The 25234-nt window shown below is 30.2% G+C and overlaps 3 protein-coding genes across 5 annotated transcripts in view; 2 read left to right on the top strand and 1 right to left on the bottom strand.

The window, feature by feature from the left end:
* Nucleotides 1-2727: 2727 nt before the first annotated feature.
* On the bottom strand, nucleotides 2728-5914 carry LOC140919833 (uncharacterized). Its single transcript, XM_073366491.1, has 4 exons — nucleotides 5900-5914; nucleotides 3483-4280; nucleotides 2973-3347; nucleotides 2728-2832 (listed from the first exon to the last, which is right to left on the bottom strand). Exons 1-4 carry the CDS (start codon nucleotides 5912-5914, stop codon nucleotides 2728-2730), a joined length of 1293 nt encoding a protein of 430 aa, XP_073222592.1.
* Nucleotides 5915-11128: 5214 nt separating this feature from the next.
* LOC101514222 (alpha-soluble NSF attachment protein-like) lies at nucleotides 11129-15283 on the top strand. Of its 2 annotated transcripts, none has more exons than XM_012713579.3 (9): nucleotides 11129-11404; nucleotides 11727-11776; nucleotides 11874-11951; nucleotides 12384-12463; nucleotides 13070-13224; nucleotides 13400-13559; nucleotides 13647-13694; nucleotides 13884-13964; nucleotides 15021-15283. In XM_012713579.3, exons 2-9 carry the CDS (start codon nucleotides 11764-11766, stop codon nucleotides 15099-15101), a joined length of 696 nt encoding a protein of 231 aa, XP_012569033.1. In that variant the 5' UTR covers nucleotides 11129-11404; nucleotides 11727-11763; the 3' UTR covers nucleotides 15102-15283. The 2 variants fall into 2 exon arrangements, with proteins under 2 accessions (XP_012569033.1, XP_004492526.2); XM_004492469.4 differs by having other exon boundaries at nucleotides 11131-11404; nucleotides 11879-11951.
* Nucleotides 15284-18779: 3496 nt separating this feature from the next.
* LOC101513878 (uncharacterized) overlaps nucleotides 18780-25234 on the top strand; it is an 11718-nt gene continuing 5263 nt past the window's right edge. Inside the window, exons 1-14 of one of the 2 annotated variants that reach the window (XM_004492468.4) lie at nucleotides 18795-19309; nucleotides 20531-20602; nucleotides 21218-21261; nucleotides 21540-21651; nucleotides 21742-21813; nucleotides 22206-22268; nucleotides 22531-22608; nucleotides 22712-22804; nucleotides 22987-23106; nucleotides 23390-23476; nucleotides 23661-23870; nucleotides 23968-24015; nucleotides 24408-24662; nucleotides 25138-25230. In XM_004492468.4, the coding sequence (XP_004492525.1) occupies nucleotides 18971-19309; nucleotides 20531-20602; nucleotides 21218-21261; nucleotides 21540-21651; nucleotides 21742-21813; nucleotides 22206-22268; nucleotides 22531-22608; nucleotides 22712-22804; nucleotides 22987-23106; nucleotides 23390-23476; nucleotides 23661-23870; nucleotides 23968-24015; nucleotides 24408-24662; nucleotides 25138-25230 (1686 nt within the window). In that variant the 5' untranslated portion in view covers nucleotides 18795-18970. Of the gene's footprint in view, nucleotides 19310-20530; nucleotides 20603-21217; nucleotides 21262-21539; nucleotides 21652-21741; nucleotides 21814-22205; nucleotides 22269-22530; nucleotides 22609-22711; nucleotides 22805-22986; nucleotides 23107-23389; nucleotides 23477-23660; nucleotides 23871-23967; nucleotides 24016-24407; nucleotides 24663-25137; nucleotides 25231-25234 lie in introns of both variants that reach the window. The other variant, XM_073365881.1, reaches the window with a different exon arrangement.

Below are 25234 nucleotides of genomic sequence, written 5' to 3'. Positions count from 1 at the left end.
ATTAATATAAATGTTTAATTATTTGTTTATTTATGTTTAAGTTTATTAAATTAATTGTATGTTTATATAAATGTTTAATTATATTTATTTTACATTTATAATTAATTATATATTAATATAAATGTTTAATTATTTGTTTATTTATGTTTAAGTTTATTAAATTAATTGTATGTTTATATAAATGTTTAATTATATTTATTTTACATTTATAATTAATTATATATTAATAAAAATGTTTAATTATATATATTTTTAAGTTTAAGTTTATTTAATTAATTATATATTAATATAAATGTTTAATTATATTTATTTTTAAGTTTAAGTTTAATTAATCTCAATTGTTATGTAATTACTCGCAGGATCGTGGATCACTAAAGGTACTCACGGATTGAAACTGAAGAAGTTTGCGGAAGTTCCTATGCCAGCTCCTGTAGAGCATTGGATTCAGGAATCTGGGTTGATGCATCTATCTTCAGGCTACCTCACAATGGTTGATGCTGGTCTGATATCCGCATTTGTTGAAAGATGGCACAAAGAGACCAGCTCATTTCATCTGCCATTTGGAGAGATGACTATCACCTTAGACGATGTCGCGACTCTCCTTCACATCTCACCGCATGGTAAATTTTTTGATGCACCTTTGAATATGAATATTAATAATGATGCAAGAGCTGCACATGAGTACTTAGGTGCAACATGGGAGGAAGCATGTGCTGAGATTAGTTATAACAAATGTGCCCAATATAGATTGCAATGGTTCCGTGATTTGTATAGCCGTCTCATTCAAACTAGCCAGTTTGAGTGTGAGGCTAGAACGTATCTGTTGTATTTAGTTGACTGCACTATTTTCGCCGATAAAACACATACGCGTGTTGAGGCGAAATACATTACTCTTTTTATTGATTTACATCGTTGTCGAGACTATTCGTGGGCTTCCGCGGCATTGGTTTTCCTTTATGACAACTTGGGAGATGGAGCTATCCACGAAACTCGACAGCTGGGAGGTTACATGAGCCTACTATAGGTATATCATTTATATTAAGTTGTGTCATTTATTTATTTAATTATTAATTTAATTATTACGTTGTTATTTTATTATGTTAATTATGTTGCAGTGTTGGATTTACGAGCACTTCCCTAAGATCTGTAAGCGGGGTGATAGAGGAGCGGTTCCTGCGCATCTTCCAAGAGCATGTAGGTGGGCTGCAAAACATGCTGTTGAATGTGGATTGATGGCATATCGTCGGAGACTTGATGGGTTGTTGCTCGAGGATGTAGTGTTTACACCATATGATGATGATCGAGCTAATCATCCGTTTGTATCGATTTCGATGTTTTCTGGATATCTTCGATGTGGTGGAGTCTCAGTCCCATATTTGCCAGAGCGATGTCTTCGACAGTTTAGTCGTATTCAGTGCATTCCGCGTGACGTTCCTCTGATGCCGGACAATATAGATTGTTAGGTGCAACATGGGAGGAAGCATGTGCTGAGATTAGTTATAATAAATGTGCCCAATATAGATTGCAATGGTTGCGTGATTTGTATAGCCGTCTCATTCAAACTAACCAGTTTGAGTGTGCGGCTAGAACGTATCTGTTGCATTTAGTTGGCTGCACTATTTTCGCCGATAAAACACATACGCGTGTTGAGGCGAAATACATTTCTTTTTTTATTGATTTACATCGTTGTCGAGACTACTCGTGGGCTTCCGCGGCATTAGTTTTCCTTTATGACAACTTGGGAGATGGAGCTATCCACGACACTCGACAGCTGGGAGGTTACATGAGCCTACTGCAGGTATATCATTTATATTAAGTTGTGTCGTTTATTTATTTAATTATTAATGTAATTATTTATTTACTTATTACGTTGTTATTTTATTATGTTAATTATGTTGCAGTGTTGGATTTACGAGCACTTCCCTAGGATCTGTAAGCGGGGTGATAGAGGAGCGGTTCCTGCGCATCTTCCAAGAGCATGTAGGTGGACTGCAAAACATGTTGTTGAATGTGGATTGATGGCATATCGTCGGAGACTTGATGGGTTGTTGCTCGAGGATGTAGTGTTTACACCATATGATGATGATCGAGCTAATCATCCGTTTGTATCGATTTCGATGTTTTCTGGATATCTTCGATGTGGTGGAGTCTCAGTCCCATATTTGCCAGAGCGATGTCTTCGACAGTTTAGTCGTATTCAGTGCATTCCGCGTGACGTTCCTCTGATGCCGGACAATATAGATTGGGTTTGGCAGAGTACTATGAGATCATCTGTAGAGACCTTTCGGAGACTATATCCTGTTGCGACTTTTCCTGGAGAGGTCACTGCAGACTACTATGCATGGTACATTAGTGTTTCACATCCTCTGATTCTCTCTCCATCCACCGTTGCACCTTCGAGTCCACATACTACTGTTGCTGCCCATGCTGGTCCATCATCGTCTGCACATGCTGGTATAGACCCTAGAGATCTTAGAGACCGTAGAGCAGCTGAGCTTGCACGTAGGGCCTTAAATATGGTAAGACCATATAGTTCATGAAATATTGAGTGAATTATGTCGCTTGTATGACGATTAGTTATTGTGTTATTGTGTTATGTATGACTGAATATTTATATATTGAGATATTTTGAGATTATCGAATGTGTTATTTTGAGATTATCGTAAATGACAACGTAAATGATCAAATCGTTTTATAATATTCATTTCATGAAGTACAAAATATATTCTAATCTTCATTTAATGAAATACAAGATGATTTGCTAAATGATAGATCAATGTGTTTCCATTTTCGTGAGATAGGTGGCAAAGGACAATTAGACTTCAACTTGATCTGAACAATAAAATATTAAACATTAATAAAATTAATTTAATATCATAAACAATAATAAATATAATTTAATAAACAATGCTGATATTATAAACAATGCTAATTAATTTAATTTAATAAACACTAATAAATTTTACTTGTACCCAATGATTTTCATTGACGAATCCAATGGCTAGTAAACGTTCTTTTGACGGAGGTGTTTTGTTTAGCGGAAAAAATGTCATATTCAGATTACGAGACAACGACACCAATATGATATTATATCGTGTTGCTATCACGTAACCCAAGTCTGGTAAACACATCCACTTATCTTGTCCTTGAGCACCCAGTCCTGATATGTTCAATGAGTTCCGCACTGATTCAACACTGTCATCGAACACATTAGCATAAAGGTCTTGATGTAGACGAATCTCTTTATCCAATTGTGTTCGAACTAAAGGCCAAGATTCTTCAGTCCAACCTAACAATGCTGCAATTGCGCGAAGCCCACAATTTCCATCAGCCACCACATCTATTATCTCCTCAATATACGGATATATAAGAGTAGGAAAATGTGTGTAAAATTGTTGTTTTGCAGAATACTGTGATGAATGAGATGGTTGCCTTGCAGAACGTTGAGATGGTTGTTTTGCAGATTCTTGAGAGGCATCAACATACTCCCAATATGACGGATCGCGAGGAGTAAAACACATCCACTTATCTTGTCCTTGAGCACCCAATCCTGATATGTTCAATGAGCTACGCACTGATTCAACACTGTCATCGAACACATTAGCATAAAGGTCTTGATGTAGATGAATCTCTTTATCCAATTGTGTTCGAACTAAAGGCCAAGATTCTTCAGTCCAACCTAACAATGCTGCAATTGCGCGAAACCCACAATTTCCATCAGCCACCACGTCTATTATCTCCTCAATATACGGATGTATAAGAGTAGGAAAATGTGTGTAAAATGGTTGTTTTGCAGAATACTGTGATGATTGAGATGGTTGCCTTGCAGAACGTTGAGATGGTTGTTTTGCAGATTCTTGAGAGGCATCAACATACTCCCAATATGACGGATCGCGAGGAGTATCAAATTCTTTCTTCTTTTTACTTGATCCCTTGGTTCTCACCTTCTCTAGTGGTGCAAGTATTGATGTTGTATGTGGAAATACAACTTCACGCACATTAGCCCTGAATATCCTTTGACTTGCAATATCGTGTTTCTTCATGTACGCTTTCATTGCTTCTAGCTCTTCTAAAAAGTCATAATCTGATAAAGATTCTTCATCCACAAATTCATTCTCAAGGCTTAACTTTCTCCAAAAAACATGAATGCTATCTAAAGGGATAACATTACCAGATATCTGCAACTTTGCCAACTCACAAGCACATGGTAATCCATGAGTTGTTCTGATTGAGCAACCACATATTGTTTTGTCAGTACCTACAATCTTCACTCTCTGCAACTGTTTGTCAATTTTTATAAAACATTTCTTTGATACACAATGATGCAGACTTTGAAAGAATGATGAACTATACCCGTGCTCAACATCTTTGATGGTTTTCTGAAAAGAAGATTGAATGATACATATTTGGTTCTTCAACATCATATTCACAGCATCCCAACTTTTACACAAATCACCCAAACTAGTTTGCAGCATATTTTTCAATCTCCAATGGGCAGACTCAACTCTACAAATAAATTAAATAATACAAATTAAAATAAATCACATAAACTAGTAAATCATATTTTCTAAAACAAACAAATCAAATTTAAAAATACATGTTAGATGTTGTGTTCCCCAAATGCATCACTCTATTGGTCCAAACATTGACAAACCTTTCTTTGTAAGGTGTTAACCACGAATCTTTCACATAATCAACAAAAAGAATAATATCGGCACACACTAGCTCAAAATGTTGCAGGTGATGATCATACTCCTCTACACTACTTGAATATACAATTTTTTTCCATAAATCCATTACTTCTTATTGTCTATCCTTTTTCACATATTGTTTGCATTTTGCCCCAACATTTTTTTCAATATAAAAACGACATAGCAAATGTATTGAAGTAGGAAACACAACACTAATCGCATTCATCATGGCAAGATCTCTATCAGTCACAATAACTTTAGAAATTAAAGTCTCAGATTTGAACAACTGTCGTACCTTTTCAAATGCCCAGATGAAGTTATCTTGTCGCTCTTGTTCCAAATAAGCAAACCCAACAGAAAATGTCAAACTAGTAGATGTGACACCGACAATTTCAAGTAATGGTAACCGATATCTGTTTGTTTTGTATGTGCTATCACATATCAAAACAAAATGAAACGTGTTTAACAACTTTATACAATCAGTATGCGTCCAAAATATATCTCTCAAAACATCAGAATTCTCCCGTCTTCTTGTCCAATACACATAATTTTCTTGTTGTATTAACTTCAACAGATGCTGCATTTCTGTGTACGAACCTCTCAACGATGATCGATAAGTACTCCTTGCTTTATATATTTGACTTAGAATTGTCAGATTAGCTTTATTTCTCTCTTTCAAAGCATTTAGGATGAATATGGGGGCAAGCTTATACTTTGTCATGTCATTGACAAATTTCCTCTCTTCTTCATTTAAACACCCCAAAAAAGAATGACCAGTTACAGTATCAAGTAGATCATGATTATGTGTTCCACAACGAACACTAATTTTTCATCCTTCACCGACACTTAACGGTATACAACTGAGAGTAAACGGACAATTTTCCTTATGAGAACAAGTTACTGTTGATTTTGATTTATATCTTCCACCTCTTTCGCATCCCAAAATCAATTTGTCTTTTCTTCCCCTCTTTCCGGTTGCTTTATCTGAACGAATGATGACAATTAAAATTCCATTTTCTCTTCCAATGGTTTTTGCCCATTCAAACACAGATTCTTGTGAAGGAAATACCTACAAAATATGTTTCAAATAAAACATCAAATATATAGTTATAATAAATAATTTATCCATGATAGATTATCAGTAATATTAATATCTGATCGGTAATGAATTTGTCTGTAGAATCTATTATATTTCTTGAGGCAGGAACCTCAACTCTACCCATACCTGTTTTCAAAAATAGTAATGAATATAAATAATAATAAATATAAATGATAATATATATATATATATAAATAATGATAAATTTAAAAAAAATTGAAATTTTCGAAACTTTCACATTGATGAAAACTTTCGAAATTTCTGGAAAACTAGGTTTCGGAACTTTCATCTTCAACCAAAGTTTCGAACTTTTTGGGTTAGAAAGTTTCGAATTTAACCAAAGCTTCGAAGGTTTCATCAAACAAAAGCTTCGAAAGTTTCAGATTTAACCAAAGTTTCAAAGGTTTTATCAAATTAAAGCTTCGAATCTTTCAGATTTAACCAAAGTTTCGAAGGTTTTGTGTTTTCTGGGAAAATTGCATTTCGAATCTTTGGATTTTTGACAAAAGGTTCGAAAGTATTGTTGAAATCTGACCTCTGATTGTTTCGAAAGTTTGAAACTTTTGAATAATAGAATTTTTTGGAAAACTTTCGAAAGTGGGGGTGAGAAAAGAGTGTAGTAACTTTACTAAGGAATTTTATATAAGGTAAAAAAGGGTAGATTGATCAATAACAAAATATGGGGGGTGGGAGGTAAAACTGTGGGGTGCACGGTACATTCCTCGAATATGAATATGTATGACCTACCGATTGACGTAGTCCATTTGAAAAGGAAAAGAAGTGATTGGCTATGCGACCTAGTGTTATGTGCAGTTTATCATAGTGATAGAGTCTAACAAACTTAGTGTCTTGGGAACCCGACAATTAGAGTCTAATAGTGGAGGTTTACATATAAGACTTTCGAGATTCTCAAAGGAAAATTCTTAAGTGCTTAGAGATGTTTTTCAATATTTTGATTTATCGTAAAACTCTTATTTACTCTTAATTATTTACTTGTACGAGATTCGAGTTGAGTCAAGTAGATCTATAAAAACTTAAATGTTTTCATCCGTTTAATAAAGTATAATATTACATCTCTTCATCAAATGTTTTAGAGTTAATTTGATACCACATGTCATGCATATTAGGTTATGTCAGACTTTTTAATTAGGATTAGCAATGTTTTCTATCTCTACAAAAAATTTGAATTTTATTTATATTTTCATTAAAAAAAATCACACTCTTTAGTCGTTTAAAATATTTATGTCTATACGTTTAGTTCATGTTGATAGGTTAATAACTTTTAATTAATAAAAAGTCCATATAAAATGACAAATAAATATAATATATAAAATATGAGATTAATTTTTCAAGGATGTAAATTTGTTTTACACATGCAACCAAACAGAATATGTTAAATATGTATTTGTAGAGATATTTTAATCATTAACTTAAAAATGTGGCATTATTAAGTAATTTGATTAGACGCATATATATAAAAAAGTTATTGTGATACAAACAATTAAATTCATAAATTATTAATATCTATACACATATAAAGTATTTTAATAAATTGTTTGGGAACAGAACTCCACGTGACGGGAGGTGTGATTTCCGTCCTTGCCCCCGAAGGGAATTTCTTCCTCACCCCGTCTTTGCAGGGATCTCATTAACAATCCAATTTGATATATTGGGTATAAATTTTATAATTTATAATTTTTGTAGCTTATCCTCATTGTATTAAGGTTATTAGTTATTAAATTAGATATAGGTCTGATTTAAATAAAAGTTAGATATATGCCACAATTTTTTATGAGGAAAATGGGCGATACAGGCCAGATAACAATACTTTTTGAAAAACTTCAATATTATGAAATTATAAATACTTCTCCGAAAGGTAGCAATTATATCTTTCAGGAGTAAAAATAAAAAACTTTCCAGAAATACTTTTGGGTAAACGAAAAAAATTGTCTGAGAAACATATTAGAAAAAACAGGGAGTGCAGATAGTAAATTGCTAAAATTTTATTGCACCAGCTCAACATAACTGACATTGGGCTGATGATTGTAGCTTATGTTTTGGAGCAACTTTTTTTTTTTTTGGGTACAATTTTAGAAGAACTTCACTTACTCTATGTTTTAAAAAACCACATAAATATGAAAATAGATATCTAGATTTAAACAAATGGTTACATTGTTCTTTTGATCTCATAATTTATTTTTAGGTTTTATTTTTATCTCTTAAATTTTGTTCCTTTTTATTTTGGTTTTCTAAGTCATAAGTCTAGACACTTTGATCACACTTTGATCTTAAATTATTTTTGTTTTAATTTAATTCTTTTAATTACAAATATTAAACAATTTGATTCTTTAAGTTACAAATATTATACACTTTCATTTTTTAAATAGTTTCTAACTTAAAAATTTAAGGAACCAAAATATATAATTTTATCAACTTAAGATACCAAAGTATTTAATATTTATAATTTAAAAGATTAAAATGGAACCACAATAACCTAGAAATCAAAGTATCTAATGTTTTCAACTTAAGAAACTAAAATAAAACAAAAATTTAAGAAATCAAAAGAAAATCTAAAAATAACTTAAAGAATCAGATGTATAATTTAGAAGAAAAAATATTATGATTTATGTTGGAATGTACATACATCAAAATAATATAAAAATAGTACAACCAACTTATTGATCATAAATAGTTAATGAAGTTCAGTTAAAAATAAATTGATCAGGAGAACTCGAATTCGAATTTTTATTGAAATAATTTTTCATTAAACTTTCTTTACTTTCCCATCAAACTATGAGTTAATAGAATTATGTTCCTTGAAAATTAGATGATTAAAAAAAATGGACAATATAATAGTATTTTTCACATACATGTATTTTTAAATTGACTCTGAACTAGAAAATTTTAGTCTTATTTTTTAGAAACGTTAAGGTGTAGGCTTGTAGCTTAGAGCCATTGAATTAATTAAATAATATGATATTATTAGACTTGTAGGACAATTTTTTTTTCACACATATTTATTGAACAGATTAAAAAAAATTAAAACATTAATTATACTTCATTTCTTAAGAGAAAGGAAGGATGTCTATTGTCTAGAATCAAAAAGGATAATGAATTAAATATAGTTAGATGATTCACAATAGATATATTAACACTTAAATATGCCTCATATGTTAAATATTATTTAATGCATTAACACTCTTTTTCCGGTGGTATTAAATAAATACTTTTTTTTTCCTTCTTAAAACGGATGTAATACTTTATAAACAAACAATATCTACTTTGTGTACTAGATATATGTAATAAAAATAAGTGTTTGTTTAGCACCAAACATATTGTCATGTTTAGCCATGTCCACCAACCGGTATGGTCAAATGAAGAAGGTAAGAGATTTTAGTTTATATCATCTGCACGTTTCAACAAGCATTGGATTTGATCTCATCAATTTACTATCATCAAAATTTGATTTCAACGATTTTTTTTATGATAACAAAAACATATATTTCATGAGCAATTTTCTATATTTTTATAGAAAAATTCAAACTCCCGCTGAAATTTAGTGCGACAAAAATATTTTCTAAATTCATCCATCACATAATATGCATAAGCTAATGCTTATATTATCAGGTATAATTAAGACATGTGAATATCATAAGAGCATATATAATTCTATTTTAAGTTCTAACGGAATGTATGCATAGCAAATTTATATATGTAATTTTCCCCAATAATTGTATCCATGAAAAATGCTTATGTTTTAGATATTTGTAGTTAACATTATATAACATTTTCTCATAATTTTCTCCCCAATTGTCATCGGATAAAATTATAAGGAAAATAAAGTACATTATTGTCAAAAGATATGTTATGTAAAAAATGAAATAGACAATAAATTTTAATTAACAAAAAAAAAAAAAAGAAGAAGATATTTCATTTAAAATGAAAGTTAAGTACACAAGTCAATTTAAACATAAAAGTGTTTAATTTTCTATGTTATAATACCTTTGTACAACAAGTCCCGCTTTATTCTTTCTCCATTGTCATCTTCATCAAACTTAAACTTGTTTCTAAAACCACAATTGGTTTCAATAGGTTAATTTCCTTTTAGTTGTGGTACAAGTTTCCCAACACCATTCCTCTAAAAATTGTTTAACATTACAGAAAGAGTATCGGATACCACTTTGAGCGAAGATTAATAAATCTAATGCATGATAGACTACTTATGATGGCAGTGCACCTTAGAAGCAACTTTATAATAATAATAATAATAATAATAATAATAATAATAATAATAATAATAATAATAATAATAATAATAATAATAATAATAATAATAATAATAATAATAATATATAATAAAATAATAATAATAATAATAATAATAATAATAATAATAATAATAATAATAATAATAATAATAAATTGTTGGTAGTGGTCCTCGCGAGGCATCCTTTGCTTTTAAAAAAAGAGTTGTCAAATTATTTTGCCTTTTCTTCATTCGGAAGTAATGCAAGTGAAACCCAAAAAGACAATAAACATTCTTTTTATTTTTTATTTTTATTTTTAATTCACAATAATCATTCCATTGTTACTTGTATTCCTTGCTTCTTTGATTTCATTAGAAAGAGGATACAATCCTTACAAAAAGAATCTTAATAAAGAATCAAATGCCCTTGGCCTTTGTACTTCATGAGCCGTTGCAATTCTTATATCGATATCGATAGTTAATACATTTCCAAATAGAACTATTTTATTAAAGTTTATGTATTTTCAATACATTGTACTATCACAAAAATGATTTTATTTAAACAACGAAAAATAAATAGTATAAAAATAATTTAATGCAATTAGTTCATGCCATATAGATATTTAATATTATTTTTTATTAAAATAGATATTTATTATTAAAGTATAATAAAAATAATGTCACGATAACATTTGATTAGATAATAAAATAAAAATATTTATTCCATAATCTTTTTAAAAAAATTTACAAGAAATCCACATTATTAAATACAAGAGCTAAACATATGATTAATTAATACAATTAAGTGTTTTTATTTTTAATTTCTCTAAAAAATTTATTTTTTTATATTTATAAATATATTTTTGTTTGTTTTATGTCTGAAACTTTGTGTTTAACTCTTTATAAAATTAAATTTTATTATAATAAATCCTTACGATATATAATATTTTGTTAACATACATCTTCTATCGGTACGTTTAACATTCAGAGCTATGTGTTGTTTTCTCCTACACGTAAATAATCGATTTCAATAAAAATTAATTTTACAAAAATTAAAATAAATAGATATGATCACAAAACAAAAATATTTACCGAAGATAAAATAAAAAACCACATTTGGAAGGAGTGATATGATATATATAAAGCCTAAATACAATTTTGTATATAAATTGAGGAGTGATGTGAAGCAGCAGCAGCATCCCTTCTGTTGCAATCCAATGGGTGATGATCTCATAGCGAGAGGACAACAACTCGCGAACAAAGCGGAGAACAAACTCATTTGTTGTTGCGGCTTGTTTGATTCCAATTACCAAGATGCCGCTGAACTTTTCCTCAATTCTGCTAAATCATTTAAACTCGCTAAATCATGTTTATTTCTCTTTCTATCTCACGCTCTTTTACTTATCATTATTTATTTATTTAATTTTTTTTTTTTGTGTGTGTGGCTATTTTGTTATGTTGGCTTCATGCATCATAATTCATAACCACCGTCACCCATCATGTTTTTTCACTTTGCTTGAAATCCTAAATCGTCAATTTTAGTATTTGAACTGTTGGGTATTTATTTTTTCATTACCAAGAACAAAAAGCTTCAAGCTTTTTCTGTTTTGTTACTTTGGGGTATCATGGTAATTTCTAGTGTGAGTGAGTGTGTATTCATGGTTTGGTTAATGGGTGTGTTTTGTTTCAGGGGACAAAGCAGCTTCAATCTTCATCAAATCAGCTAAATGTCATTTGAAGGTTCCTTACTATGATTTTTTTTTATTTTTTTTACTTTAGATGCCAATTTTCGTGCTGTTGATAATAAAAATGCATTTTTTTTTGCAATTGTGTGTAGTACAGTCAGATAACAAATTTGATGCTGCTAATGCTTATGTAGATGCTTCACATTGCTACAAGAAAACATCTAGAAAAGGTGCTTAAACAGATTTTAATGCTAAGATTTATTGATTAAGTGTGTATTTGGTTTCACGGTAGCGTGAACCAAAAGTTATTCCAGACACATAAAATTGATTTTGGCATGTTTGGACGATGTCGCGATTGGAATTGATTTTATATCTAGAATTGATTCTAACTTGAAACTAAGATTTGTAGCTTTTGACTCCAAATATGATTTTACACTCCAATTTATTGTTCAACTCACTTGTACATAAATGTATTCAGACATAGACCATTTTTATTTGAACTGACTTTAACCAAAATCGCTTTTTTATCGCTGTAGAACCAAACACACTAAGCAAAACCCTAGTGTTCTACATACTTCTCTCTCTTTTTGTTTCTTTGTCTCCATTTGTATTCTCTCTAATTGCTTAGATGATTTTTGTTGCTTCTGTTTTGATGTTTTAAGGTGCTATTACATGCTTAAATCAAGCAGTGACTATCTTCACAGAAATTGGTCGGCAAATCATGGCTGCAAAGTATTGCAAGGTACTTTCTGTTTTTATGCACACATATACATGTGTGGACAACTGAGATGCAAATAGGCTTGAATAATGAAAGAACACAAATTTAAATAAAAGAAAATAGGATTGAATCAAACAAAATTACAGAAAATACAACAATTCAAGAGACTAATTCTCCTGTTACAAAAATTATGGCAGTGTACTTGTTGTCCCACAGAGATCAAGTCTCTTACATAGAGTATTGTCTGTCCAAAATACAAAATAGCATTAATCTCCTTTATGATCCTACTATCATATATACTAATAAATAAATACCTGCAAAAGTTATTTTCTAATTTTAGTGGCGTAATAACTGTCATTAAACTCAGATTGAGTTGTGGAGGGTGAAAAGCTGCCAAGTGATTGTTCGAACCTCCTTTACGCCACATCCAAGTTCTAAATATTTTTATAAGCTTGTTGGCATGTGCCTTTGTTTTTCTATTCCCCCAATCTGACAACTGTTTCATATACATGTAGTTATGTTAGTATTATGCTCTTGCTGTTACCGCATACCGTTAAATTTTCACTTTTGAAGTTTTGATAAGGAGATTAAACCCTTCGAAAGGATTTAAATTTGTCTTTGTGGATTTAGGAAATTGGTGAGTTATACGAGCTTGATCAAGACTTCGAGCATGCTAAATCATATTTTGAGAGGGCTGCTGAGCTTTTCGATTTTAACGGTGATGCAACAACCTCTGGGATCCAGTGCAAACAGAAAGTTGCACAATTTTCAGCTCAACTTCATCAGTTAGTGTTTCTCTTTCTATTCCCTTCAATGCGATTTTCAATAGTGCGCTTCAAATTATCCTTGTCTAGCGATATACATACCAAGTAATAGTTCAGTTGCACAAAGATTAACGATGACATGTGTTAGAAGTCATAAAAACTTGGATTACATTGATCTACTCTTGATATTTACCAGATATCAGAAGGCAATTAAGATTTATGAAGATATTTCCCAACAATCTCTAAACAACAATTTATTGAAATATGGAGTCAGAGGGTATCTTCTTAATTCTGGCCTTTGTCATCTTTGTCAAGGGGATATTGTTGCAATTACCAACACCTTGGAGCGCTACGAGGTTCTTTTTAATATATCTTCTTGATATTGAAGTAATACTTTATATAGTCATACTTTTAAGTAACATATTTTCATTTTCATCAAGTAGGACTTGGATCCAACATTCTCTAGAACTCGCGAATACAAATTTCTGGCTGTAAGTGGTAGAACTTCCCTGATATATTAGCTATGAAATTTTGTTTGTTTGGAATAACTTCTCTTGTCACCTTGAACACCATAAGAAAAATTGTCTTAGTACTTGTTTGGCTTGCTATTTTTCTCACGCTCTTTTTTTGATCGCTGTTTTTATTTTTTTTGTCGTTTAAAAGTTATTATCGAATTTCAGGATTTGGCTGCATCAATTGATAAGGAAGATGTTGCGAATTTTACTCGAGTAGTCAAGGAGTTTGAAAGCATAACCCATTTGGTATATCTCTTTATCCCAAGACCCAAGTAATAAGTATCTCCTTATTGTTTATCTAAGTCTTTTGGCTTTTCATCTTTATTGTAATTTATTTAAAACAAAAACTGGTATTATAGTATTTTTTTTCCCCATGTGTGTGAAATTTTAGTGAGTAATGGTGTTTACATTGTTTGGTATGTGAATTGATTAACATATAGAAGCAGTGGTGATAGATCCCTTCATCAAAATTTACCATGTTAAATATAGCACCTTATTTCTTACCCCTTCCTCTGCACTTTCCTCCACATATATTAATTAGTTAGTTTTAGCATATGTACCTAAGTGTCTTCACTGCATTATTCATGTGTTTCATGTCATACTACAAAGTATAGTACACCTTATCACCATTGTCGCCGGCATGTATTCTTGGAATTATTTTATGTATACTATAGTTATATTCTTCTGTATGTTTCTTGGCATCATAGAGATTTTAGAATAGCATTGCATCCTACCAAGGCTCATCTTCTACTTGATTTGTTGCTGTCATTAGTAAGAATAATAATGCTATTTGCACCTCTTGGCCAAGATAATATCTTGCGCAACATTTAGGATCAGTTTACTCTGTGAAAATATATTTTGGTCTTCATTTCCTAAAATATGTTCATTTTAACTTGCTAATAAGTAGATTTGAGACTTTTGAAATGAATTATTGTGATGGAGAGAAGATGAAATGCTAATTAGGGATGATGCATTTATGAAAACAATTCTTTTGTCATTTTCATTGTTTTCGGAAATGAACACATTTTCTTCATTTCAAAAGCCTCTTATCTCTTTATTAATAAGTAAAGTTAACAAAAATATTAGAAAATGTTTTCACAAAATAAACGGTGGATTCATACTATACAAAGTTAATTCTATTCTTCTACTTTTAATTGAATGGTCATTTTGCAATCTTCAAGAGGTAGCCAAAAACATGTTTTTTCAGTTTTACCAAGAGACATATATATCGGATTGTTATTCTCTTGTATCCTATAAAACTCTACATGTTTTTAAAGTTGCTTGTGACCGATTCTTATGTAGGAGTCTTGGAAGTCAACCCTTTTATCTAGAGTTAAGGATGCTTTGGAAGCAAAAGTGATGGAAGAAGATGATTTGACATGAATGAATCAGAATTGAATTCTTGGCCAATGAAGTTATTCCAACTTTGTATATGTTAGCGGTAAGGGATCAATATTATGTTGGTGTATTATATAGTATATCTGATTTTGTTTTCACAAATTCATCATCACTAATATAATGTATTTAATATAATGTATTAAGCATTTAGAGTTTCATTTTCTAAAGAGCTTGTTAATACCCATAGTAAATAAAATATTTAAAAATTTCGTATATAATGTTGAAATAATCAAGTTATAAGAACAAAAAAGGGTTAATCGTTAGTTAGTTTAAAGGAGGTAAGCGATGATTATCACGACAATCATTGAATGTGGTTTGTTGATTTCATTCATATAAATAGATATTGTATTGCATTAAACTAGTTTTGACTTATAAGATGATTAGTTAACAATTTATTAATCTTTTGTATGGTTCATAGACATTTTTTGTATTATTTACCATAACTCACATAATAAAATCTCACATTGTATAAAATAGGAGACTAAAAGGGTTTATAAGCACGATGAGGTGAAAGTGCAATATGTTTAGACATTTTGCATCACAAACCCTCAAGCATAAACTACAAAAGACCAATATGCAAAACACTCCTCCAATTGGACAACACTGTATACTTATACTAAATCAAACAATTCATCTGTGTTGAGACTTGAGAATCATAGGATGTTAGTGATAAAGATCACATTCAATTGTAAGAAAGTGATTAATGATATATTATTTCTTATTTATAGTGATTAATGAACAGTAACCTTTTAATTAATTTTTGTTACTATCTCGAACCATAACTAACTAATTAATTATATATATAATGTTTGAAACAATATGGATTATATATATATATATATATTTGTAAAAGTTGTTAGTTTGAAAAATAAGTATTTACATTAATTTTTGGAGTTTGAGTCTTGAACTTTATCGATAGAATTTCTTTTTTTTTTTTTGGTAAAAAGAAACTTATTACATTTCATTCAAAATAATGTACTTAATACAGGGTGGAACGTAATCTATAATAATGAGATTATATAAAACAAATATGTTATTGCTGACAAATGAGCAAACGCTATTGACTTTTCTCCTAACAAAATTTACCCTAAAGTTATTAAGATAAGAAAGATAATTCTTGCACCTAGTAATAATCCTACCAAATTCATTGCTGGGTTGACTACAATTTTCCATTTCGGAAGAAAAAAAAAGAGTTCAATAAAAAAGAAATGAGCTACAAAATTACTGATAACAAAAGTAAGAAAAAATAAATACTCAAGTTCGACATACCAACTAAAAGAAATTTGTTTTGGACAACTAAAATGGTGTCGTTTTCATTTGTGCACGACACGATTGTCCTATTTGTAAAAGAAGACAAAAAGAAGACGACGCTCCATTAAATGCAATACACAGGTCAACAACCGGTTCACATATTATATAAGGTTAATTGATTAACAAAAATGCTGTGTTTTGCAAAAAGACAACAGAAAGTAGCAATAGCCACTCCATATAAAGTGTCCTCTTATTAGAATAATGAATTAATTTGATGTTCACTATTAATATTAAGTGTTTTTACTCTATCAATGTATCATAATCGTTAGGTTATTATAAATATTTTATTTTTATGAAATTATTTCTAAAGTTATGTTTATAAATTATTATAATTTTTCAACAATATAAATTTTTTACATTGATAATAATAATGCATGACAATTAAATTGTAACATTAATCTGTTATTAATCATAATCATCGGTCAAAACATTATTTAGAGAAACTGACTTATTTGTGATCAATTTTTTATTTATTTGATAGAATGTAACAATAAATTTTTTTAAATCAAATAATCGAAATCAAGTGGATAATAAATTCAAATTACACGGATTTTATATTCTTGAACTGGAGTTAAAAAAATTAACAAATAGGGTTTTAGTAAAAAAATGTTATTACGTTAACAAATAGGGTGTTATATTAGACACAATCAATGAAGTATAATAAACAAATATTTTAAAACAGAAGTGAATAACTCAATATGTATCATTATGTTGTAAAACATTTTGTTATATAATGTTTGTGATGATCACTGATATGGTTTTTTGTACAAGATATAATATAAGGACTTGTTTATGCCGTCCCAAAATCATTTAATAAAACCCAAAAAAATGAAAAGATGTTGTGCGTCATGCAGACGCTCATATCCTTGCCTTCTTGTTCGCATCACGACATCAATATGTCACTTTTTTTTTGTGGGTCTTATACACCAATATGTCGCTTTAATTGCTTTTGCTAAGAAAAATTGCACTTTAATTTTTTTTTTTTTTTTATAAAGAAAACAACTTAATTCATTTCATTGATAATTATAGGTAAAAATACAAGAAGGTAAGCATAGAAATATTGGTGAATAGCCCAATACAACTGCTTTTGCTGAGGAATTAAAGACCCCTTTCCACTCACCCTAATCACCTTATGCCTCTTTAATTCACTTCATCCAAAAGCTTATAGCCTTATCTTTTCATATCATCCCACATACTCTTTAAGAAAACAGTGAAGGAGCTAAATATGCTTTGATATATATATATATATATATATATATATATATATATATATATATATATATATATATATATATATTTTATAAAGAAAACGAGCTAAGTTAGCTAAACTAAGTAGAATCTCTCAAAATGAGTTGGTCAAAATTTGTTAGTATAGATGCTCTAGGCCATGTTAGGTTGAGATATCAGTCTCCTGTTTTCTTGTTTTTAAATAAATTTTTAATTTCTATAATTTTTTTTCTTCTACCTTTTGTAAAAAAATAATCATAATTTTTAGTCTTTAAAAATATTATACAAACCTTTTTAATATCTGAAATATCAATATATATTTTTGAATAATTTTTTTATATAATTTTATAATACTATAAAAACTTCATGTATAAAAAATGAGTTCAAATTCAATTTATATGTTTATATTTTAATAATTTTTATCTTGAACATACGTTATTTAAAAAATTTATATTTAATTCATTTAAAGTTAATTTTTTTTAATTTGTATAGATAATTTTTTAATAATATTCTAAACATAATTGCAAAATATAATTTAAAAATTTAAAAGTTGACAAACGTTTGTTCTACTGATAGCTAAAATAACCTTAGAATAATTTTATAGGACTAAAAAATGTGAAATTTTTTTTACAGAGATTAAAATCAAAATTTTACAGAAATTAAAAGTTAATTAATCAATTTCTTTATTGTCTCCTTTTTTTTTCTTCTTGTTATTTATTGTTTAATTTCTTCATAATAAATATTGTCTTACATAACTTTTTATAAATTAATTTTTCTATTAGGTGTACTATTCTTTTTTATATTTCTATAAATCATAAATGTGTTACTTTGAAAATTAAAATATATAGTTAATTGTAAACATATAATTCATATACACTATCAATTGAAAATAATTTCACACTTTCATTCATTTACAACTATTAAATCATTAAAAATTTCTGATTTTTATAATAACTCAGTCTAAAATTATTCCTATAAATTATCTATTTACTCACAATGTAAAAAATTTTATTCCGATAATATATAACAACTAAACTTTACCAATAATATAACATTTTAAATGATCAAATGTTTATGTGTAATTGACGGTATAACGAAGTATTAATCAAATTGATTAACAAAAATACAAACCTATTTTAATCAGAAATTGTCTGGTTAATCCAAATTGCATTTTTATATGTGAATTGCGATTATCGACAGATATACCCAGTATAAGATCATATCATCATCATTCATAATTACTACCGTCTACCATATTCCCACTCTTACTAAACTAAACAGTAAAATCACTCACTTCACTGGTCAACCTTTCTTTAATGGTCACGTCTCCGTCAATTGCCGGCACTTCCTCAATCTCCACTATTATCCGTCGTAAAAACGCGGTACTCCTCGGTGCTGCTCGCGTTCTGACGTCATCATCCGTCAACTCCCCGAAGCGCGTGGAATTGAAGCACATGCTTAGCACGTGCAGTACCACTCGTTCAAGTGCCGTTACACGTGCTTCGATTGGCGAGATGGTGGTTGTTGACGGTGGAGTGGTTGAGAAGGGAAAGGACGAAGGGAAGGTGGTGAGAGTTGGTGTGATATGTGGTGGTCCTTCTGCTGAGCGTGGGATTTCCCTCAATTCTGCTCGATCAGTTCTTGATCACTTACAGGTACACACAATTTCTTTTAATTTTATTGATTCAATTAAATTTTCATTTAATAATCTCTGTTCTTTCCTTGGAATGTTTCTAAATTTATTTTCAGTATTTTGTGTTAGAAAATCGGTGGTCATTAACGGCAACAAAGGAAATAAACCTACTTTGAGTTAATTGTAATTTCTAACGATCACGTATGATTTGTTGACTAAATCACTCAAATATTAGTTTTGATAAAATATTCTTATCAAGTGTATTCACGGTTACAAATTTACAATTAATACAAAGTTGAAAATGATGTATATAATATTAATTAGATTGTACAATTGATAAAAAAAGTAATTAATGTTATATCGTAAATAGACGAGGATCATTCATTTAGGTAAAAAATAATTTTTCTAGTTTATTTTTAAAAATTATTCCAAGCTTAGTAAAGTGGGACATGATACCTAAGAGCATCTACAACGGTGAACTCAATATGGGTTCTTTAGATGGGGTCCACTGTGTCACATCATCTTGAAGCAATTCACTCATTTTCTACTCCAACGGTGAACTCAACATGATTCAAGTTCTACTATGCCACATCACCTTAAATCAACTCATTCATTTTTCACAGTTTAACTTTTAAAAAATCATATTATATTCCATTACTTTAATTTATACATTAATATTTAATTTTATTATAACTTAAAATATTAATTTAAATGGAAAAATAAATAAAAAAGTACTTTAATAAAAATTTTAATAAACTTTTGTAACAAAAATTGTGAAGAAAAAGTATGAGTAACAAATTGTTTCTATTAATGAGTTAACAATCGTAATTAAAAGAGAAAAAAAAGGCTAACGGTGTATATTAACTAAAAAAAGCTAATGGTTACAAAATTATTATTATTTAATAAATTAAAAAGAAGTTAACGGCTATAAATTAATAAAAAATGATAAAATTTATTATTATTAATAAATTAATAAAAGGTAACAGTTATAATTATATTATTATTAAATTGTGAAAGTAGATAGAAAAAACAAAACAAAAAAGGTAACTGCTATGAAGCACCTTTCCTTCCTGACACTACCGTGATGACACCTTGGCACAACTCCAACGGTGAACCCACAAAAAACTGGAAGTTAAGTAATTACACACTGGCGGACGAACTCATTTTCACTCCCGTTGTAGATGCTCTAATATCCAATACATATTTATTAATCTCTCTGTTTTTTCTTTTTGTTACTTGACAGGGAGACGATTTACTCGTGAGTTGCTATTATATTGATAGCAATCTCAATGCTCATGCAATTTCTTCTGCTCAGGTTAGTGTAATATATGTTTCCCAAAATTGTGCTTCATGAATCATGACCTCCTTTTTTATCTTGTATTGAACTATAGTTTTATCAAAGCTGATAGCCATATATAGGTATGAGAAATTCCTATATGATCACTTAGATATTCAAAGATTTGAACCAATACAAGGCTGGACAAGTCAGTGAAGTCACAGATAACCAACAATATATAGTTTTAACACTATATATACCAACAGTATACTTTTTCGTTTTGAATAAAATTTTAATATATATATATAACTCCTTATTAGTCCCAGTAAATGCCAATAAGTTAAATAGCACATCACCTCTGGCTTGGTTATGTCTTGTTTTCGCATATATGGTGCAATTTTTTTGCAAGCTTCTAGTTCAACCCATCAAATTTTGGGTTCTTGAACTATCTGTTTTCATTTCTCTTTTTTTATTTGGTCAAGGTGTTGTTTCAATGTTCTATTACTGAGTTGATCACTTTCTTCATTAAAAACTCAAAGTCATGGCTCTACTATTAAGTTTAAAGTAAAATGGGAACATAGTAAAATAAAAAAGGAAATGTTGTTTCTCCAATCCAAGTCATTATTCTTATTTTCATTTCTTTTTTTTTTACAGGTATATTCCAACACCCCGGCTGATTTTGATTTTAAACTTGAAAGGTTAGTAAACCCTTTCAATATCAGGGACAAATCACAATAAATAAGTCTTGGTAAAAGTATTTCCAATATTTGAATAATTAGATACTTAACTGGTTAGGGATTTTCATAGAGTGGTTAATGAATAATTACTCGTAATTCCTTTCTTGTAATTTTCCCTTCAAAGCACTGAATAAATATCATAAAAAAAATATAGTAAGGAATAAACACCCATGAATGTAGTATGAAATAATTTACATTTGAACTCGTGAAGTAAAGATGACCACTTATTAAATTTGCAGCCTTGCCCAAAGTTTCCCGACTTTGGCCGACTTGGCAGAGCATCTAGCTGCATCCGTGGACATAGTGTTTCCAGTTATACATGGTCGTTTTGGTGAAGATGGTGGTATTCAGGTACAATATCTCTGGATGTTAGGATCTTTTCTAGGTGATAATTAGTTTATGTATTTCTAAATGATACTTCTATGTGATATATATTTTTAGGAATTGCTGGAAAAGTATAATGTTCCATTTGTTGGCACTGGATCAAGTGAGTGCTGCCAAGCATTTGACAAGGTAAAGGGCACATGTATTTTCTTGTATATGAATTTTGTGCTCTTTATCATAACTGGAATGTAGCGAAAAATATAAATTCTAAGCTCTAAACTTGGTTTACTACATTATCATAGCCATCATAGTAATAGTTAGATTAGGTTCTAGACATTTAATAAATAATCATTTTCTAAATTACATGATTTTAGGGGTTTCACTTAGTATTTAGGCAGTACAGACTTGTTAATTATTGGGATGCTGATTGTTCTATATGAGAAAGTAATTGGGAAACACTATATAAAACTTCAAAACTTGGACATCTTCAATTTAGTTTAAATTGCCACCATCTTTAGTAAGCTTTTGTTACTTTCAGGCTTGACTATACCTCTAGCACTAATTATCATAATTTTTTTCAGTATAAAGCATCATTGGAGCTCAGAAAGCATGGATTTGTAACAGTGCCCAGTTTCTTAGTTCAGGTATTGAAAGTTATGTTTTGACAAGGTCATTCTTTCTCCTTGAAGTGATTACTACTTATATGTAGCGTGTATCTTCTAATGTTTTAATTATCCACTAATTGTATGCTGCAAGTTTAATGTTCATCTATATTTATTTCGGTTAGATTACATCCATAGTTAAGTGTTTGTGAAAGTATTTTCTGTCTTTAAACATCATTCATCCACATTTTCATACTTACATACGATGAGAATATATAAATTATAACATTATGATGTCAAATAGGGGTATGAAACAAGCAAATCAGAACTATCAGAATGGTTTAGGAAAAACCAGCTGGACCCTGACGTGGGGAAAGTTGTGGTAAGGCACTTGATTAATTTGGTTTAGTAATTAGTGATTCATTCTTAACTCATTGTGATTCAGTTTGTGCTGCTTATTGAAGAATTAAAATTTGTCGTCTCAGGTAAAACCAACAATTGGAGGCTCAAGCATCGGTGTTGGGGTTGCATACGGTGTAAATGATTCTCTAGTGAAAGCCAATGAAATTATGTCTAAGGTATTTTCAGTCAATTTGCCACTTGAATAGAAGCAGACACTTTTATAATCCTTTCGATGAATATACAGGCACATCAAATTGAATGATATAAAGAAAAGTTAGGAGTGCAAATTGACTAGAATCATACCTCTCACACAATATATGTTAACTTTGGTATTGGTCATTGATTTTGAATGTGATAGGGAATTGATGATAAAGTGCTAATAGAAATATTTCTTGAAGGAGGGAGTGAGTTTACAGCCATTGTCCTTGATGTAGGATCTAGTTCAGATCGTTGTCCTGTTGCACTACTTCCTACCGAGGTATATTTTGTCTTTCTTCCCATGAGATTTCTTATTTGTTCACAGCAATTCTTAAATGTTTATACCACCTTTGGACTGTTGTTCAAGGCTGTAAATTGCCCATGACTTGTAGAACAAAATTCTGTGATAATAATTGGGATCAGTTACATTTATAACTGAACTGAAGTTCTGTAGCTGCCAATGTCGGGGTGAAATTTCTCAAAAAATAGCAATATGGAAATTTTAATTTTTAATTGCCTAATGACTATTTCACAGAGTAGTGACACTGTATTTAGATGAACAGGTGGAGCTTCAATTCCTTGGTGCAAATGACGTGAAAGAGAATGATGCAATATTTAATTACCGTAGGAAGTACCTTCCAACCCAACAGGTCAGTAGTAGTGTAAATGTGTTATATATTCACACGAGATGCAATACACATGCTTGCTGATATTCTAATTGATGCAGGAAGTGACTTTTGTGTTTTTTCTTTCAATCTCAGTATAACTAGTATTTGGTTTCATACAATACTGGCAACTTTCTTTCTAATCCAGTGAAGCATCTATTCTCTACAGGTTGCTTATTACACTCCACCTCGATTTCCTTTGGCTGTAATTGAGAATATTCGCAAAGGAGCGTCTTTGTTATTTCAACGGCTTTGCCTGCAAGATTTTGCACGAATTGATGGATGGTTTTTGCCTGATTCAGGTTGTAAGCTATCATCTTCAGAAAGTGAGTTTGGAAGGTCTGAATCTGGTACTATAGTATTCACTGACATTAACCTGGTGAGATGATTCTCTCTTGGGATGAATATAGAAAGGAGTTTTACTACCGACCTTGGTTGTTCACTGTTGCTGAATATATATTCATTGTATATTTCAGATCAGTGGTATGGAACAAACAAGTTTTCTGTTTCAACAAGCTTCTAAGGTACTTCTCTATGTGTCTGCCTCACAATTCTTGTAATAAGTGTCATAGTTCCCTACATGTCATAAGGTATTTATATGTTATACTTATGTGCGGCTGCAATTGATCTTTGGCCTCTGTTTAGAGTTTTCTTTTTCTTTTAAATCGACCTTCTCGTCGTAGTGTGTTTCTTCTAAGACCTTTTATATTTTGTACTGTACCATTGTCTTCTCTGTTTGTAGGGGACTAAATGTTTTGTTTTGTGTCATGTTTTCATGTATACTTCAAGCAGCATGTTCTAATGTGGCACCATTCAAGCACTTCTAGATGACAAAATATATGAATTTGTTTTTGTGTATTAATTTATGGATAATTCATGTTTATCACTGCCTGAAAATGCTCTCTATGCTATTCAGGTTGGTTTTTCTCATACAAACATCCTTAGGAGCATTGTTCACCATGCTTGCTTGCGATTTCCAAATCTTGCATCAGTCAGTGGTATATCAGGTCAGATTTCAAGCAGATCAAAATCTTCAGAGCTTAATAAGTCATTTCCACACCGTGAAGGAGCTCAAAAAGTTTTTGTCATTTTTGGAGGAAACACATCAGAACGGCAAGTTTCTCTTATGAGTGGTACAAATGTTTGGCTCAATTTGCTATCATTCAATGATGTAAGTGTCCACAATCAGGAAAGCCTTCAAGTTACATAATACTTTCGTAGTCCATCTAGTGAAGTGTAATTTATGTTCTTCAACTTTAATTTTCTTATTTTTACAAATTTTTAAGGAAATAGATGTGTAAGCGTTAATTTGACAACTTTTGCACTTATTTTGTTTGAGCTAATTCATGTTTTCTTGCCTTTAGAATCATCATATGATGTATCGTAACAAATACACCAAATATGAGAAACTTACCAATATCTGTTATTGTTGTGGGGTAAGTGGAGCAAGGGTTATTTTAGACTAGAATTTTAGCCGTTAATAAAAAATATTCTCAAGATAATATGTAGGTCTTTGCCAATGATTAAGGCACGTAAGTACTGTTTTCACTCTGTAAACTTATGGCAATTGCAACCTGAAAGGATGAATTTCTAATTAAAGTGCAATACATATGATACATTAGAGTCTAAAATCATTGTTCTTACAGCTTGAGGTAACTCCATGTTTGCTTTCCTCGACAAGTGATTATACATCTAGTTTCGAAATGGGAACGAAGGCTGATGATGTATGGAATAGAACAGTTT

The sequence above is a fragment of the Cicer arietinum genome, chromosome 3 (genome assembly GCF_000331145.2).
Source record: "Cicer arietinum cultivar CDC Frontier isolate Library 1 chromosome 3, Cicar.CDCFrontier_v2.0, whole genome shotgun sequence".
Classification (NCBI taxonomy): Eukaryota; Viridiplantae; Streptophyta; class Magnoliopsida; order Fabales; family Fabaceae; genus Cicer; species Cicer arietinum.
This window is presented reverse-complemented; position numbering and strand designations above follow the sequence as displayed.